General features: G+C 39.8%; 1 protein-coding gene across 3 annotated transcripts in view; it reads right to left on the bottom strand.

The window, feature by feature from the left end:
• Positions 1–223: 223 nt before the first annotated feature.
• LOC308686973 (serine/threonine-protein kinase Nek1-like) overlaps positions 224–18,544 on the bottom strand; it is a 41,032-nt gene continuing 22,711 nt past the window's right edge. For all 3 annotated transcript variants that reach the window (XM_081359115.1, XM_081359116.1, XM_081359117.1), the window contains exons 5-10: positions 5,155–5,252; positions 4,672–4,755; positions 4,521–4,588; positions 4,334–4,417; positions 4,071–4,125; positions 224–2,627 (exon numbers count right to left, since the gene is read on the bottom strand). In XM_081359115.1, coding sequence (XP_081215241.1) covers positions 2,259–2,627; positions 4,071–4,125; positions 4,334–4,417; positions 4,521–4,588; positions 4,672–4,755; positions 5,155–5,252 — 758 coding nt within the window. In that variant the 3' untranslated portion in view covers positions 224–2,258. The remainder of the gene's footprint in view (positions 2,628–4,070; positions 4,126–4,333; positions 4,418–4,520; positions 4,589–4,671; positions 4,756–5,154; positions 5,253–18,544) is intronic.

Genomic DNA, 18,544 nt, shown 5'->3' with positions numbered 1-18,544 from the left:
CACTGGAGCGCTGAAAAGACATACACGCATTAAACCTTCGCCAGGCCGTTGGATTCCGTCGTTGGGCCAATGGATGGTCCTTACATTAACATATATATATATATATATATATATATATATATATATATATATATATATGTATACATATACATATACACATATATATATATATATATTTATTATTATTATTATTATTATTATTTTTTTTTTTTTTTTTCACTCATGCTCATGGATAAATCAATAAGATTTGCACGAATCTCTAACTGGAATCATACCTATATCTTTAAATTACTTAAATCATTGTCTATTTCTCTGTCTCTTGCCAATTTATATTTTTTAAATTCCTCTCTTGTTTTTTCTATTTCCTTCTGGACATTGCAAAGATGATTGTGCGTTTTCCTCATGTGAGCGATGAATTTGAGGACAATGGCATAGACCTTTTCTGGATCATCTACTTTTCTCTTTCTCATCTGGTGAATTTCTACAGAATCCATCACTATTAAGGCGACGTCAGCTATGACTGATAGTCCACCGAACACACCTTCTGTTCCAACTCGTCCAACTCTTGTAGTGTGAGTAACAATTCTGCTAACATTTGCCAACAGAACTAAATTCGTGAGTTCTGTGCCACAAAAAACATTTCTTTTGTCTACATTGCATGCTGTTCGTACATTGTCAACAGCCGGGTTGCCGAAAAAAACCTTGAACTTTGTAATTTGTCTCTTTCTCAGTGTATTCAGTGGTGTGAAAATTGGTTCGCTTACAGATTCATACTTCTGCTGAATTTGTTCAAGGCTCTCTCTGAATGATTTTTGTTGTACTGTATCAGTAATGCTGGAGGCAGCACCTGTTACACCACCTGCAACTCCAACACCAACACCAACACCAGCTACAATCAGAGATGCTCCAAGAGTGAACGGTGCCAAAATTGCCCCAACCAATATAGTGATTCCACCAGCTGCCCCGATCACTGAACCTGACAAACTCCCCGCTGCAGTGCCGGCCCGAGCCTTTTGGGGGCCCTAAGCAGAATTTGATTTGGGGGCCCCCTCCCACCACGCGGAGTCACCTAGCTGTGCTTGACAGTTATTGACCCAATGTCACTCTATAATGTTACATTATAAATTAATACAATGAGGTTATGTATTAATACAAAATAAATACTTAATAAAAAATAGATATACTTAAAATGTTTTAACTTTTTCTTTACTCTTTTACTACTTCTTTGAAACTTCTGAAAACAAATTGTCACAAAACATATAAAAAAAAATAATTTGCAAAATATCCTCCAACGTTTTGCAACACTTTGCAGTTTGAATGATGTCTTGTATGAACATGACGGAGTATGTTTTTATGTTTCCACTGTTCGATCGCGCCCGCGCCTCACACACACACACACACACACACACACACACACAAAACATATTCAGCAGCATTGCAATGACATCGCAGCCTGTTCGTTATAGCCGTAATAAAATATAATAATAAAATAGTCAATAGTAAAATTACACTGCTCTGTTTAAATAGTCAGTAGCCTACAATTCGTACCATTTCATCGCTGCGTAGCCTAAGCACCGCTCCACTGTTATGTTTCCAAGCACATTTTTGCGCATGTGAAGAGAATGATTTTTTCCCTCGATATTGGATTTCAAGCACATTTTTGCGCATGTGAAGAGAATGATTTTTTCCCTCGATTTTGGATTTCAAGCACATTTTTGCGCATGTGAAGAGAATGATTTTTTCCCTTGATATTGGAACGTGGGTGAAGTACAAAGAAGCTTATAATAAAGAATAGTTTGCCATCCAAATCCATCGCGAATGTTGAAACATTTTGATTCTAATGAGAGAGGTACATGAGACCAACGCCGCTTTCACTTTCGCTTTAAATTATTTCGTTTTGGCTTGTTTATAGTTATTTTTTTATTCTTGTTCTGTTCTGAATATCATTAAACTTAAAGGACAAATCATTGATCAAATCAAATTTTTGTGACATGGCTTATTAGCCTACCGTGACTTTGCGCACGAATTGTCTATGCACGCGAGGTTATGCGCATGACTCAAACACTGGCAGACACAGCAGCAGTTGTAGGCAGGTATATTGATCATGAAATCAGAATTTTCTTGTCTTGAATTATTAATACATTAATTTATTTATGTCACTTGTTTAAGTTAATTAATATGTAAAAAAAAAAAAAAAAAAAAAAATCGCTTGGGGGCCCCCTGGTGGCAAGGGGGCCCCAAGCAGCCGCTTAGTTCGCTTATGCCTCGGGCCGGCCCTGCCCCGCTGTGGCTCTGTAATGTGCAGACTCCATCGAATCTGTTATTTTCCCCCACTCACTAACTAAACCCTCAAAGTCTTTATAGTGTTTGTCGTAGGCCTCATTAAAGGCATTGATGGACTTCATGAACCTTTGCTCAAGTGCTTCTGGAGTTCTCTTATTTCTGTTTACTGCTTCTTTCAGGAATGGTTGTGCTAGAATCTCATCAGCTGAAGGTCTGTCTTTACGGTCACAGCTGAGCATTTGTCTGATCAACTCCCTCAGTTCCTCTGAGTATCTCTCTGAGATGGGAGGGGGGGTTCCTGCCATGCTGACAGCATGTAGTATGTGACGCTGCATGTGATTTGCCTGTGAAAAAAAAAAAAAAAAAAAATGTATCTGGTTAGTGTCAGCAGAGGTTGAAGAAAAAACTGAAATAATTGTTGAAAGAAATTATTGTTGTGTTGGTGTTCAACAGCAAGAGTCCAGCACAGTTTAATCAGAACAGCTGAATGAGTTTTAAAACACAATTTACACATTTGAATTCCTGCAAGTTTTTCTCACACACAGACATCAAGATTCAGCGTACGAGTCTCAACAATGATGACATGCTTAATGGCACAATGCATTCTGGGAGCTATGGGTGTTTTGAGTTTTATATTATTCTCCCAGAATGCATTGTGTCATGAAGCATGCCACCATTGTTGAGATTCACAGTGTTACTATAATAATACTATATAATCATTAATTCTCCTGAGATCAGTAAACAAGGCTGCTTTGTGAGTACAACTGTAGTCAATAAAAAAGTCAACATTATTTGATCACATTTTGTCTCGCTGTTCTCGTCATAAACAGATACAGCAGCCAGACAAATACTAAAGTTAAAGAGTCAAACTGCCTAATTGTAGCAAACACTGATCACCATAATGGAGGAATCAAACCTACTATTATTTTCAATAAAACATCAACATAAACCTCTGTTTATTCTCAATACAAACTTCTGTAAAGTGAATCACAAATAAAGTGAATCTGGTAAGTAATAAGTGAAGCTGGTAATGATGTTTGTGGAGTTGTTTAATCCTCCTCCGATGAGATCTTGAGAGATCTTCAGGCTGTTTTCATTTATGGGCTTTTTATGGGAAAACGCAAACTTTAGAAAACGGGTTTCAAAGTGCAAGTTTTTGAAAACGGTCTCCGTGTAAACAACAAAAACGTGAATCTCTCTAGATGATGACATCATGCACATGCACATTACATGTTCAGTGTTTCATCGCCATCTAATGGCCTGGCAGCAGAACACAGGTTTTTTGGTCATTTTCACGGATCTGTGTGAATGGGGATCGTTTTGACAATAGTGTCTGTACGTGGAAAACTCACTGAGCAGTGTTCATTTCATCTGGATAACCCATGTGGGGCCTACATGAAAACTGAGAACAAAACTGTCTGGGCCCCAGTTAGAAAGTCCATGTCGGCTCCTCGTGAGTTTGATGGCTGGGATTCTTATTTTTTAGCAAAAATAACTAGGTCACCACATAATATCATTCATATTGTGATATACAATTTTGGTAATATCATCCACTCCTATCAATGTTGAGGGTTTTAAATATTTACTTAATATTTAATTTTTATATTAATATTTAATTTCAATATATTTGAAAATCAAGGAATCGTTTTATTCAGTTACCATGAAAAAGCACTGTGCTCTGTGTTTGAAGATTATAAAGGTAATTGAAACAGACCCATCAAGTTATAGTTTTGTAATTTGCATCTGTATGATTTAATACAGGACATTTTGAAAAGAAAAATACTCACCCACACATCAAGCATGCAGAGATCATGGAGCAACCATCCCAATGACCATATATCACTAAAACAGATGATGCATGACAATGAAAATTAAGAAGTGTACTGTACTCAATTGATAAATTAAAGTGTTTTTTTTTTTTTAGACAATTAAAATAATCAAGCATCATTTAAAGATCTTAACGGAATTGTAACTTTTTAACATTTTAACAAGCATTTTAATAATGCTGAACAGAATAATATGTTATACATTAAAATGTCCAAAAGCATACCTCTTGTAATTAATTTTCCCCAGATAAACTTCTGGGCTGATGTAGAGATTGGCACCCACAACTGATTTAGCATAATCATCAGCTCTGCAGAGGGAAAACAATGTAAACTCAAACCTATAAACCTTGGTTTTGTCCAAGAATCTTCATTTTTATCCATCACTAGACCATATTTGTGTTATTAGTTTACCTGTCCAATGCCTTTGAGCATCCAAAATCTCCTAGATTGATGTAACCATCTTCAGTCAGAAAGACATTCTACAATGACAACAGAAATCTCATAAGTCTTACATATTTGACTTGATATGAGATATGATTAATTGAGCTTTATCAGTGCATACCTGAGGTTTAATATCTCTATGAATAATGTTCTTCTCATAGAGATACTGCAGAGCCAGACAAATCTGAACCAGCCAGTCAAGGATCTGTGCACATGGAGAAATCCCAATGTGTGTGAGTGAGTGAGTGTGTGTTTTAATAAAGTAAATATTGTTTCATTTTAATTGTAAAAACAGAAAAGTTTTCTGTGATTGGTGTTAGATTATAATATTTATAAATTATATTAAAACAATAGATATCTGTGCAATGTCCACATTTAGACAGCTAAAGAAATACAATCTTTTGTTTGTGAACAGTTGTATTATGCACAGTGGTTGAGCTCTAGGAGTGTGTGTGTGTGTGTGTGTGTGTGTGTGCGTGCGTGCGTGCGTGTGTCATATCATACTAAATCATGTTTTTAAATCAAAAAGTTTGGAAGGTTTTATGTGAGGGTTGTTTAAAGGACAGAGAATAGAATATACATTATGTCTGCATAAGAAACTCACCTGTTTTTCTTCAAAAGGTTTCTGTTTTTTCATCAATTTTGAAAGATCACCTCCTTCACAAAACTCCATCACAATATAAAAGCGTTCGGCATCTTTATCTAAATAAATCAACATCCAGTCACTCAGTGTATTAAAAGAGCTTCATTTTCAGACATCTATACAGATGTTTTTGTTTAGTTAACTATAATCATTTGGCATTATTATTTGTAATGATCAAAAATCATATGTGCATATTAAAGTGTGCATATTAGCTGCCTGGTTGTTTTTATATTCACTACAGGTTTAGAATAGAATATTTGAATTAGTGCTGTCAATCGATTAAAAAACATTAAAAAAAAAATCTGTGATTAATTGCAATTAATCGCAATAAAAAAAAGAAATGTTTTTATACGTTTTTAATTTATGTTATAATGTGATAGTTCTCTTTCATAGGTTCACTCAATGCTGCAGATAGCGCAGTGGGATATCCTCTGGATGTGCCGATTGCCTGAAGCCCTATAGAATCACGCCAATTCATTGGCTGATGGCGCTCGCGCAAAGCTGGCTCCGCCCCGACGCTCTAACGTCGTAGCATGACAAACACACGCGCAACATCTTCTCCTCAGATTTCTCTGCCTTAACAAAGCAGTCACTTCTTGCCCTTCGTTCGTTTTTTTCTGAGCCCAAATTTTCTAATTCAACTACAGCTTTCGTCTCAACACTTCAGCGACTGGTATAAGTGGAACTCTGTTCTCCTTACAGTGAAGTGTCATGGATTATCGATGCTGCTCTCCGCCATGCGTTCGTTTTATTTCGAATGACGACCCTCACAGTGTGTTAAATGTATGGGTTTTTCGCATGCGCGTGAGGCTGTATTAGGGTTGTCAAAATGTACATTTTGTGACAATCTCATTCTCAAAACTCTCCGCTCTAGACTCGCTGTGTTTGAGATGGAGTCATTCGTTTCCCCCCGTCGCGCTCCCGAGACTGCTGAGGCCTCTCACGGATCCGTGACCTGGGGCTCGGATGTTGAGCTTGAGGATTTTGAGTACGAGCAGACGGCCTCGCCCTTTCTCTCCCTCCCTCTCCTGAGCACGCACGTGACGCAGTGGAATTCGCGCATGATTATTTATGCCCCAGCCCGGGAGCCCGCGATTCGATTTCTTTCGGTCTGGATGACGTTATTTACACTGCAGCTTCTGACTCCGAGGATTTCGGGCCTGCTTTGACTGATGACGTTATCCCGCCTAGCGGCCAGGACACGCGGCCTACTCCGGCCTACACAGAGCATATTGACGCACTACGGAGAAGCTCTCTATAGACTGGCCTGATGAGCCCCGCGAGTCTCAATCATCCAAACTCGAGGAGAGGTTCCTAAGTGGCCCTAATTCTAGGCCAGAGCGAAGAAAGCTGTCCTATTTCAGTGATCTGCATCATGACATCTCCAGATCCTGGAAGCAGCCTTTCTCCGCACGACTAACTAATGCGGCAGCCGCTGACTTCACCAACCTCGTTGGTTTTGTGGAGCAGGGTTATTCTGCTATTCCAGCGGTCAGTCAGTCAGGAGGCAGTCAACACGGTGCTTGAGAAGTTCCGAGCCACTAAGTCTCAGTCAGCTGCGTTCAGGCAGTTTATGCCTAGGAGGGTTAGAGAGCCAAGAGACTCCAACCCTACCCCTTCTCAAACCCGAGAATGTTCTGCTCATAGGGCTGAGTTCCCTACTAGAAGAGTGACCCGTTCATCCCCAACCTCACCAGATCTACGAGGTTGGGACAGACCGAGCAAGCGTTTCTGCCCTCCTCCAACCGGCTCTCCTCCTCCAACCCTGTCACCTTCGCCACCCAGTGTGTTTCGAAGTGCAGGTCCTCTTTTACTCTCTTCACCCAGTCCGGCACAGGAGGAAGGAGACACGTCTTCAGGGGCGATTCTAGGATTTTCATTTTAGGGGGGCTCAGCCCCCAATGAGGGTATGATTAAAAAAAAAAAAAAAAAAAAAGTTAGTTTATGGTCTAATGCTCATTATTAACTAGTTTCATTCATTCATACATCCAGTAACATGCATATGGCAGGGTTTTATAATCACTGAGGTCCTGAATGTGATGTATTTAGGGGGATTTTCTCTGATCTACATATGTGCATTTTAAGATGTTTTGAAGGCCAAAAAAATTGGATAACAATAGCTTTAAAACCATGTGCGGCAGCTGTTTTTTTTTCACCTCATCAGCATCACACTCTTTTTCTCTTTGTTTTAATCTTGCTCTGTCTTTTTCCCCCCTAAAGCTGAGCTTTGACTGATATAGGCTTTTCATTTTTGTCTGTCAGTGAAGAAAGTAAACATAGGGTCAACTGATAGGTTGATTTATGAATCATTTTCTCAGACAAAGCTACCAGGAAAGCTAGGTAACTAAGTTTATTAAATTCATTCACAATATGTACACATTCATTATTGATCTAGGTCTAATACATGGCCGTAGACAGGGCTTTATAATCAAATAGGTCATAAATTTGAAGTTGTTATGGGGTTAAACATTTTTATTTCTCTGATATGTGCATTTTAAGACGTTTGAAGGCCAAAAAAGGATAATAAATAGATTTAAAACCTGCTCTCTCCTCAACTACATCACTCTGTCTTTTTCTCTCAGTCTCCTGATCTTGTCCTGTCTTTTCCCCTCCTAAAGCTGAACTTTTTTAATTTACTGAAGGCTACAAATTGTATTATATTAATTCTCAACATGTACACATTCATTATTAATCTTGTGCCTATGAAAACGGCTTTGTTCGAACAGGGCTTCTACAGCTGTTACTTCCTGGTCCCGAAGAAGGGAGGCGGCCTGCGGCCGATACTAGATCTTCGCCGGTTGAATTTCTCTCTTTACAAAGGGAAATTCAAGATGTTGATGCTGAAGGCTATCATTACTCAAATCCGGCTGGGTTACTGGGTCATGACAGTAGACCTCATGCTTATTTCCACATCCAGGTCGTACGGCGACACAGGAAATCTCTCAGGTTCGCCTTTGGAGAAAAGGCGTACCAGTACAGGGTCCTCCCCTTTGGCCTCGCTCTAGCGCCAAGGACGTTCACAAAGTGTATGGATGCTGCTCTGGCCCCACTGCGGCTCCAGGGCATCCATATACTCAACTACCTGGACGATTGGCTCCTTTTAGCCCACTCCAGAGAGTTGCTGACTCACCACAGGGACATTGTCCTCCATCATATTCAGTCTCTCGGTTTGAGGTTAAATATGGAGAAGAGAGTTCTTATTCCAGCTCAGAGCACAGTTTTCTTGGGGGTACGTATGGACCCAGTCTGGTGACATGTCTGACCCGCTTTGCACTGGGCCATCATGTTTCCGTGAGCACCTGCCGCAGACTTCTGGGCCTCATGGCCACGGCCTCCCCTGTGCTACCTCTAGGGCTGCTCCACATGAGACCTATTCTGTGGTGGATGAAGCTCTCAGGGGTTCGGCCCACGGGGCCAGCCCTTCGCCTATTGAAGGTGTCACGCAATTGCTTTCGCACCCTGTCGATCTGGCGGAACCCCCCTCTTCCTTCAGAAAGGGGTCGGTATAGGTGCGGTTTTTATGGGTCACACCCGAAAAAAGTAAGCTCGCCAGTATTAACAACAGAGTTCTTCGGCTTCAAAGAAAACAGCACCTTAGAGGTGGTCGCACACCGGACGAGAAGCGCAGCACCACGTCTTTAAAATTCGAACACATTCTGTATGAGTGTACACACACCGGACGAGAAGCACAGCGCGGTTCTATTCGGCGTCTGTCCGCGGCGCCCAGCAACGGCTCAGGACCTTGTTCAAAATCCTGCCGCGACACAGAGCACAGAAAAAAGTGTTCAGATCACAGACTCAGCAACTATTGTATTTAATTGTACAGTATAATCATAACATAGTACAGACATTATCTTAATTCCATAATGTCCTTAAACATAAGAATATTGCTGGCCATAAACTGAGAAAGTGCGTGTCCGTGTGCGATACTTCGAGTTGCATAGACGCGACGCGGCTATTATTTTACTAGTCATCATGGAATGGGAAATGTGACATTAACTGTTAACAGGGGGTTTCTGTGTTCATATATTTAATAAAGGGTGATTATTAAAATTAAGAACCCCGTTTTCTTTACTCATCTTATTTTTGTATTTGTAGCCTATTTGCACTTGATTTTTTTATTAAAATCTGCTATGCATGACTTTATTGGCGCCAGTGCAACAACAGGTTTAAGAGCTTTTCAGTTCTTCAGGAAACCTTTAGACAATGTTTGGCTTCAGTTTGAAACCAGATAAACTTCACATGCTTGTCTTCCTTCACAAAAATTTGCCATAGATTGAGTACGCAAGAAGTAAAAATGCATGTGCCGTGTTTATCAGTATCCTTATGTTTGTTGGGTAAAAAAGAAAAACTATATAAACAAAGTAAAAATTAATTTGACTGATAACTACCCCCCCCCCCATAGATTCTATAGATATCGCGATATATCGATATCGTGAATTCTTTTGGCCACAATAACCGTGGTGTGAAAAATCTAACATCGTGACAGCCCTAATTGGCACATATTTAGAATGTGTTTTATGGCCTTATTTCAGAAACTTTAGTTTTTAGTTTTTTCAATAACCACGCATAAACATTATTCTCTCAAAAATGCAGACATGTACATTCTTGTTGCTCACATATTATGGTAGCCCTGTTTGTGCTAAATAGTGTGTAATTTTTTTTTGCCATTAATATGTTTATAAGCACTAGAAACAAACTTTGTTGTATTATTTTATTTTAATACTGTGAAGCTGCTTTGATACAATCTGTATTGTAAAAAGCGCTATACAAATATACTTGATTTGATTTGATTTGATAAGCAACTGAAAAAAGCACAAATGTCAGGGCATGTCAGAACATCTCAAGGACCCCAAAAACACCTTAGACCCCAGAGGGTTAAGCTTTGATCTCCCAATCGATGTTCAGGAGACCACCGCGAGTGCTAGAGCCCCTTCTACGAGGAAGCTGTATTCCTCTAAGTGGAGGGTGTTCGAGGCATGGTGCTTTGCACATGATAGGAACCCAGTTAGCTGCCCAGTAGGCTCAGTGCTGGAATTCCTGCAGGAAAAGTTTGCTTCCGGAGCGGCTGCTACCACTCTCAGAGTATACGTCTACTATTGCCGCTCACAGAGAATCGGATGAGATTTCCCTGGGTAAACTGAGGATAGTTTCGGCCTTGCGTGGGGTTAGGCGGCTGAAACCGGCTCGCTCCCCTAGAGTTCCCTCGTGGGACCTGTCAGTCATCCTGGAGGGTTTGACAGAGGCACCCTTCGAGCCCTTGGAGTCAGCCCCTGAGCGGATTCTGTCTCTTAAGGTTGCTCTTTTGTTGGCTTTATCTTCATTAAAGCGGATAGGGGATTTGCAGGCTCTCTCTATTAGCAAGTCATGCTTGGACTTTGCTCCTGGCCTGGTTAAGGTTGCCTTGAGGCCGAGGTTAGGGTATGTACCTAAGGTTCTTTCCACAGCGTTCCGTTCTCAGGTTGTTAACCTTAACGCTTTCCACCCTCCTCCTTTTGCCTCTGAGGAAGAAAGGAAACTTAACTTGCTCTGCCCGGTCCATTCTTTGAAGTTGTATGTAGATCGCTCAGGCAGTTGGAGGAAATCAAACCAGCTCTTGGTATGTTTTGGTGCTGGCCGCATCAAAACAGAGGATTTCCCACTGGGTTTCGGACGCTATTTCGCTGGCTTACGAGGTGTGTGGTTTGCCTTCACCTCTTAGCATCAGAGCACATTCCACCAGATGTGTGGCTTCCTCTCAAGCTATTTTTAGAGGGGTCCTCTTGGAAGACATTTGTGTGGCGGCAGGTTGGTCCTCTCCGCACACATTTGTGAAATTCTATAATTTAGATCTTGACATGACTCCAGGTTCCCAGGTTCTATCTGCTTGAACCGATCATGGTTATTATTTGGTCTTGTACCAGTTATGGCAGCGCTTTAGCTTGGCGAGTTTGGTATTTCGTTCCCACTGCACTATCCGCAGCGTTGAGTGAACCTATGAAAGAGAACGTCTCTGGTTACTTACGTAACCTATGTTCTCTGAATAGGGAACGAGACGCTGCGTTCGCTGCCAAGCTCATCGCGCTGCCGACAGTTTTTCTTTCGCCAGAGAAATCTGAGGAGAAGATGGTGCGTGAGCGCCGTCAGCCAATGAATTGGCGTGATTCTATAGGGCTTCAGGCAATCGGCACATCTTTAGGATATCCCACTGCGCTATCTGAAGCGTCTCGTTCCCTATTCAGAGAACATAGGTAACGTAAGTAACCAGAGACGTTTGACAGTTAATCAAATTAATGTAGAAACAACATAAAGACAGTATATTTTACTTTTACTTGTTTAATGGCATCTTTTTATAAATGAAGACCAGTATCACTGATATTAATACAGCTACTGATGTCTCAAGGAAATACCCCCCCCCCCTCCCTCCATAATTATTTTTTTTTTTTTACATTAATTAGGCTTCAAAAATATATAAAAAATGTATTTAAGTGAAATTAAAACAATCCTCACATCAACCCATAATAAATGTCATATTTACCCGTGCCCTTCCTGTCTAAAAGTTTGGAAATAAACAGAAATTGAATAAAGTTATCAACGTTATATGCAGTCTGCACTGCATAAACTATAAATTAAATAGTTATTTAATTTATATACAAATTAATATTAATAAAAGTTAATAATAATAAAAGTTATATTAATAAATAATATTAATAAAAGTTATTTAGTCAAGAGCAGTGAGTAATTTTCTCTGTTCCCTTTGTTCTTCATTAACTGTACTGACAGAAAGCTTTATTGGCTGTTGTCCCTTTAAGACCAGCCACTGCTACACATGACACGGATCTCACGCGCCTCATTCTTTCACAACTCTTTACTTTTATTTAAGACTTTATTTAACTCATTTGTGACCGAGTGAATAAGGATTGTGTACGGGGTGGGACGTGTATTTATTTTGCTCTATAAAAAGTGCAATGGTTAGTAGACGGCGTTACTTCCTGACGTTTTGACCTTTTCAAAAGCGCCATAGCGAGGTGTGAGCAGGGGGGCAGGGTTTCATAAAATATTGAAGCTTACCCGGGCGCCGCCATTGATTAGCAGACCATCACCTGCTGTTAGCATTCCATTGACTCCCATTCATTTTGGCGTCACTTTGACAGCGAATAACTTTACATCTGAGGCGTTTAAAGACTCCATTTGTCCATTATTTATTTCTAAAGAAACACGAAAATGTACAAAAGGCTACATTACCTTGTAGCTTATGTTATGGCCCCATAGAAGTTTTTGTAAAAGTAGGCTAACGATTGCGTCATAACCATGCGACCAGGGGCGTCACTAGGCCCTTTTTAGGGGGGCTTCAGCCCCCCTAAACTTCTGCCCAGCCCCCCTAAAACATATTTGATTAATACATTTTTGATCGCTTCAGTCCCCTTTTAAAAAACTCATTTGAAACGGCGGAAAGCTGCGTCAAGTTTCTGCTCCTCCCCTTATCTGAGTCTGCTTGGATTTAGAGCATTTTTCAATCTGCAGGGGCGCCGAGCAGAGCGAACATCAGAGAGTACAAGGTGTGTCGTGAGTGCATTTATTGATAGATTGCTATGATATTACATCTGCATCGGTGCAGTTCTTTGTCATAAATGCATTGCCGTTTACATAATGTAATTACTAGAGCATTGGGAGCAACACATGACGTTTCGGTTTCTCATCCGAGCGCGAATTTTAGCAGCACGACTGACGCTTCAGTTTACGGTCAAGTGTGAGTTAAGAATAAGTAGCTAAACTAAACATTTTATATTTGACAGTTTTTTAGGTCATGAATGTTAAACGAATGACAAAAATAATTAGAAAACTAATAAACTTTTGTCTAATAACGTGTAATTATGTCATTGTGAGGGGACAAGAAACATTAACAAAGCCGTTTTCATAGGCACAAGATTAATAATGCATGTGTACATGTTGAGAATTAATATAATACAATTTGTAGCCTTCAGTAAATTAAAAAAGTTCAGCTTTAGGAGGGGAAGAGACAGGGCAAGATCAGGAGACTGAGAGAAAAAGACAGAGTAATGAAGAAAAGGAGAGAGCGGGTTTTAAATCTATTTCTTATCCTTTTTTGGCCTTCAAACGTCTTGAAATGCAAATATCAGAGAAATAAAAATGTTTAACCCCATAACAACTTCAAATTTATGACCTATTTGATTATAAAGCCCTGTCTACGGCCATATATTAGGCCTAGATCAATAATTAATGTGTACATATTGTGAATGAATTTAATAAACTTAGTTACCTAGCTTTCCTGGTAGCTTTGTCTGAGAAAATGATTCATAAATCAACCTATCAGTTGACCCTATGTTTACTTTCTTCACTGACAGACAAAAATGAAAAGCCTGTATCAGTCAAAGCTCAGCTTTAGGAGGGGAAAAGACAGAGCAAGATAAAAACAAAGAGAAAAAGAGTGTGATGCTGATGAGGTGAGAAAAAAACAGCTGCCGCACATGGTTTTAAAGCTATTGTTATCCAATTTGTTGGGCCTTCAAAACATCTTAAAATGCACATATGTAGATCATAGAAATCAAAATTTTCTCGGGGGAGCATGCCCCCGAACACCCCTAAATACCTCACATTCAGTACCTCAGTGATTATATAACCCTGCCATATGCATGTTACTGGATCAATGAATGAAAATTGTTAATAATGAGCATTAGACCATAAACTAACTTTTTTTTTAAAATCATACCCTCATTGGGGGCTGAGCCCCCCTAAAATGAAAATCCTAGAATCGCCCCTGCATGCGACTCTCTGTCGCACAGTAGAGAGATTACCGTATGGACGGGAGGAGAAGCTCACGGGCAATCGGGGGGACGTGGAGGCAAAATGACAAAACAATTCATCAGAAAAACTAGCAAAAGTTTCTCCTGCTCATGGACAGCTCCTACTCACACTCTCCGTCTCTACAAGTTCTGGAAGGGAATGATTCAGATTTCTCTTGGCACAGCTACTAGAAGACAGACGGGTTGCTCACGTCACATCTACGTCATCAAGCTCAGTGTGAGTCTGCGCAGTCGCTCGACCATCAGGAAGTGAGAGCTTCTAATTTTCTTCACTTTTCTCCGTTGAATCCAATGGGGTCGCTGTGTCCAGTTCATATACTGTCTATGGGTGTGAGTGTGGCATTTGCTGTAATAGTTTGTACAAAGATGTTTAGTTTATTTACGTTGAAAGCAAGATTTTTGAAAGGGGGGCGTTCAGGTGTTAATGGGGGGCGTTCACAAGTTTAAATTTATAACGCAAATTTTTGTTCATTTACTTTTATTCATTTTAAGCATTTATAGTAATTTATTTGTGTAAATAAAAACTTTAAGTGGGCAATTTAAAAAGTGTTAGGACTATGTATTTAAATTATGTTGTAAAACATGCGCAGAGTGTGATGTCATATTGTGTGTGCACAAAGAATAAAAAAAAAAAAACATTCGTTCACAGCCACTCTACTCCTGACCATACCAGTGTCAACCCTCCCGTTTTTCCCGGGATTCTCCCGTATTTTACCTTGCTATCCTGCTATCATCCCGTTTAAATATTTTCCCGTATTTCTCCCGTATTTTTAATCTTTCTATATATATATATATTTTTTTTTTAAATCCCACTGGGCGCAAACCAGTTAAGCAGAAATCCTGCCCTGCAGCTAATTTCATTGTTTAAGGTTACTTAACCCCGGTTACTTAAAGGTCCGCTGAAGTAGTTTGGGGGGGGGGGGAAATTGCGTGAAGAAGAACAGCAGCATCCCGAGGATGGACGAACATGAGAGAGATGGCATTGGACACTATGTATGTAATACAGAAATTATGTATTTATTTATGTTAATATCTGCGCAACTTATTCAAAAGTTTAGAATGGCTAACATTCTAAAATCTTCCAGTTTAATGCGACATGTAGCCTTGTAACAGTCAAACCTGTTAACATGTTTTTTGGGGGGGTATTGTAATTATACTACACACCTTGAGGGGGCGACAAGGAGTAATACTCTGAGGTATAAAATGGGTGTAGAGGGTAGAATTAGTAGATTTGTAATGGAGGAGTAAGCATGCCTTACGAAGCCAAACAAGCAATAGTCCTGATTGGGAAACTGAGAGTTTGATGCTCAATCGGAAGTAAGCATTGTTTATTTTCTTATGTTGACTGGTTGATGTTTGAAAAGTTATTTTCTTAATGTGATTATTTTTTGTAGAAGGACTTCACATTCTGTGGGATTTGTCTTTCTGCCGCACATGCCTGTTTGGACTCTTGTCTGAAACGCTATGAAGTGAGTTGAGAGGCCATGTGGCTTATTGCTGCGGATCCTGAAACTGGATTACATCCTTACTGTTGTGGATCCTGAAACTGAATTATACCACATATGTGATTTTATATCAAAACTAAGGTTGGCACTGGGAAGATTTGGAGTTGTGTTCTTGGACCTGAGCTTTCATGGACATTGATTTCTATAGTGTGGACAATGAACTTTTAACATCATTATCCTGGTCATTGTCATCTTCGTCGTTATCATCAATCAAAAACAGATAAGACTATGTTGCTGGTTCTTGAGTGAGAAAACATGTAAGATCTTTTGTGTCTATGAAAGGGTTTGGAAAGATAAAAAGATGCAATGAATGAATGAAAAGTATTTATTTATTGTTTTCTGCATGTCACAGATTTGTTAAGATTGGTAATAAACATTTCCCGTGTGTACATTAAAACAACATATAGTTAGTGAATCCCACCCTATAAAAAATCAGATTTATAACTAATTCCTTTGTGAGGTTAAGGAAGCAGTTATAGCCTGAGCTATGTATCATTACTTTTGCAACGACTATTATTTTTCCAGTCATAGACCAGTGCTCAAGCACTGACTAGAATCCAGCGCTGACAAGAATCAGCATTCACATGCTCAAAAATGTGTTTGGCGCAGACAACAATCCGGTGGTGCCGAGAATCCAGCGCTAAATCACGCACTTCTACTTATATTAAGTTGCATTCACGCACACGCTGAATGAAGCCATTAAAAATTATTGACTCAAGAAACACTTATATTTTTTTCATATATCTTCAATAAATCATGTTCCTATTCACAATTTTAAAATTAATTAAACTAAATTATATTTATAAGGAAAAACTTTAATTTTTTTAGGCATTAACTAATTCCAATCCCTAATGCCAAAATGTTTTCTTTGTTCAAGAAATTTACTGGTCAGGCATTATTGTTAACTCGCAAGACAGTAAGGAGAAAATGACAATTTGATGGATAATTTAAATATATTCTGCAATCCCATTTTGGTAATGTATTCATTCAGCTATCACATCTGAGCGCAAAACGCTGCTTGGTTAGTTTCAAGATATAAAAATAATTAATAATACAATAATAATTTTATTGTTCATATGTGTTTATTCTTGTTAGAAGATTTTTTTTTTTTTTTTTTTTTTTTACTGATTATGAACAAATTAGTCATGACAAACCAAATTAATTGTGATTGTATGAATTATACCATTGATGAAACCAAGCTGATATCAAGATATTTTAGGCCTACAATTCTAACCTAATTGTTCATGAAAAATCATGATTGTATTCATTTATTTTTCGAAAGTAAGGTTAATGTAAGCAGCTTCTACTCATTAGTTTGGGGGTGGGGGGCATTCAGGGACCTGGATATTGAATAGGGGGCGCTGGCCCAAAAAAGGTTGAGAACCACTGGCCTAGAGCAGGGAACGACAACTGGCGGCCCGCGGGCCAAAACTGGCCCGCTGGATTATTTTTGAAGTCCTAAATGTTTGAAATAGTTCGGCAGAAAATAGCCTACTTCATTTGTCAGTAGGGCAATATGATTTTCGTTTATGTTGCTTAGAAATTTGAGTGATAGGCTTTGTCCTATTTAATATATGTTATTTATATTTCATAAAGCTTTTCTGCGGCATTTTTTTTCTCTGCTGACAGTAATGTTAAAATAGCCTAATATTTATATTGACACGAACACAATTTTTGTATAGCATTTATAATTATTATAGGCTACTTAATCTCCTTCTTTCCGTTAGAGACATTTGAATGTGAGATTCTGGAAACGAGATCTAAATTTTGCGGCCAAAGTTAGGCTACTTGCCGACCCCTGCCCTAGAGCAACGAGCTGTATCACACAGTCTATTCCACTCTTGGATTACGGCAGAGGTATATGTGTGTGTGTGTGTGTGTGTGTGTGTGTGTGTGTGTGTGTGTGTGTGTGTGTGTGTGTGTGTGTGTGTGTGTGTGTGTGTGTGTGCGTGTTAGATTGTTAGAGAGATAACGTCCACTATCCAGCGCAATAATGTTTGCTTTGTGACCGCGAGCCCTTTGGTGCAGCTGCCAAAACATACGAAGCGCTGTTCTGACTGCCTGAACAGGGCAGAACGCTCCAAATAGACTCTGAGAGCCCTGACAGGGCAGAGTATAATCACGTCTCTTTCGTCCTCTGGTGTAAGCTACTTACGCAATACGAGAGACCTCTCGAAAGGGAACCCCAGTGGCATAGTCGGGATCAAGTGTGACCTTTGGGTAGCGCCACGGTTACACATTTAAGACTGCTCTGAAGAGGATACTCGACAAAACGGACATTTTGGGATTGTTATTGTTCGTTCAAGCGAGAAAGAGAACTCGATTCTGGCGCTGTCTGTGCATCGTGTGTGTGTCACATAAACAGGAGGGCGCATTCTCCGTTCTCTTTTGTCTTGCCGCGCTTTAATGGTTTAAAAGCATTTAAATGAATAAGAGGGTGATGTAACGCTAGTCAAAGGATGGCAGAAAATACGGATGCTGCGTTAATTGCGTTAAATGTTTTAACGTGTTAAATTGGACAAAAATTAATAGCATGCATACGTTGACAGCACTAATTTGAATATAACTAAATGTAACTAAATGTAACTAACGTTACCTCTTGTCAACTCGCTTCTTCACTACACCTCGACTGCTGTGTTGGGGCGTAGCACCAAATGTTGGGCCCCGGTCACAGAACCAAGAGGCGGGCCCCTCACAACACCAATATATATCAATATATCTGTGTGGGGCCCCCCCTTCGCCAAGGGCCCCTGTTACTCAGTTCCACTATTACCCCCTGTCTGACGCCCGTGCTGATGTGTGCGACAGAGAGCAGAGGCTGCAGACCCGTTTAATAACACGTTTTGGTGCCCATTGCTAAATAACGTTCATATCGCAATGACACTGAAATTACAATTCATCTTTCAGCCCTACTTTCTAACCTCATAAAAGGACTCAAATGCAAATTAAGGCTAACGCCCACTTCACACATACTCCGTGTGCAGTGTGTATGCAGTGTGTGTTGCAGTGTATATGCGGTGCAGGAGCACACACCGATCCAAT

The sequence above is a fragment of the Scardinius erythrophthalmus genome (assembly GCF_964197995.2).
Source record: "Scardinius erythrophthalmus genome assembly, chromosome: 2".
NCBI lineage: Eukaryota > Metazoa > Chordata > Actinopteri > Cypriniformes > Leuciscidae > Scardinius > Scardinius erythrophthalmus.
Note: the sequence above shows the minus strand (reverse complement) of the source record. Positions and strands in the feature narration are given on the sequence as shown.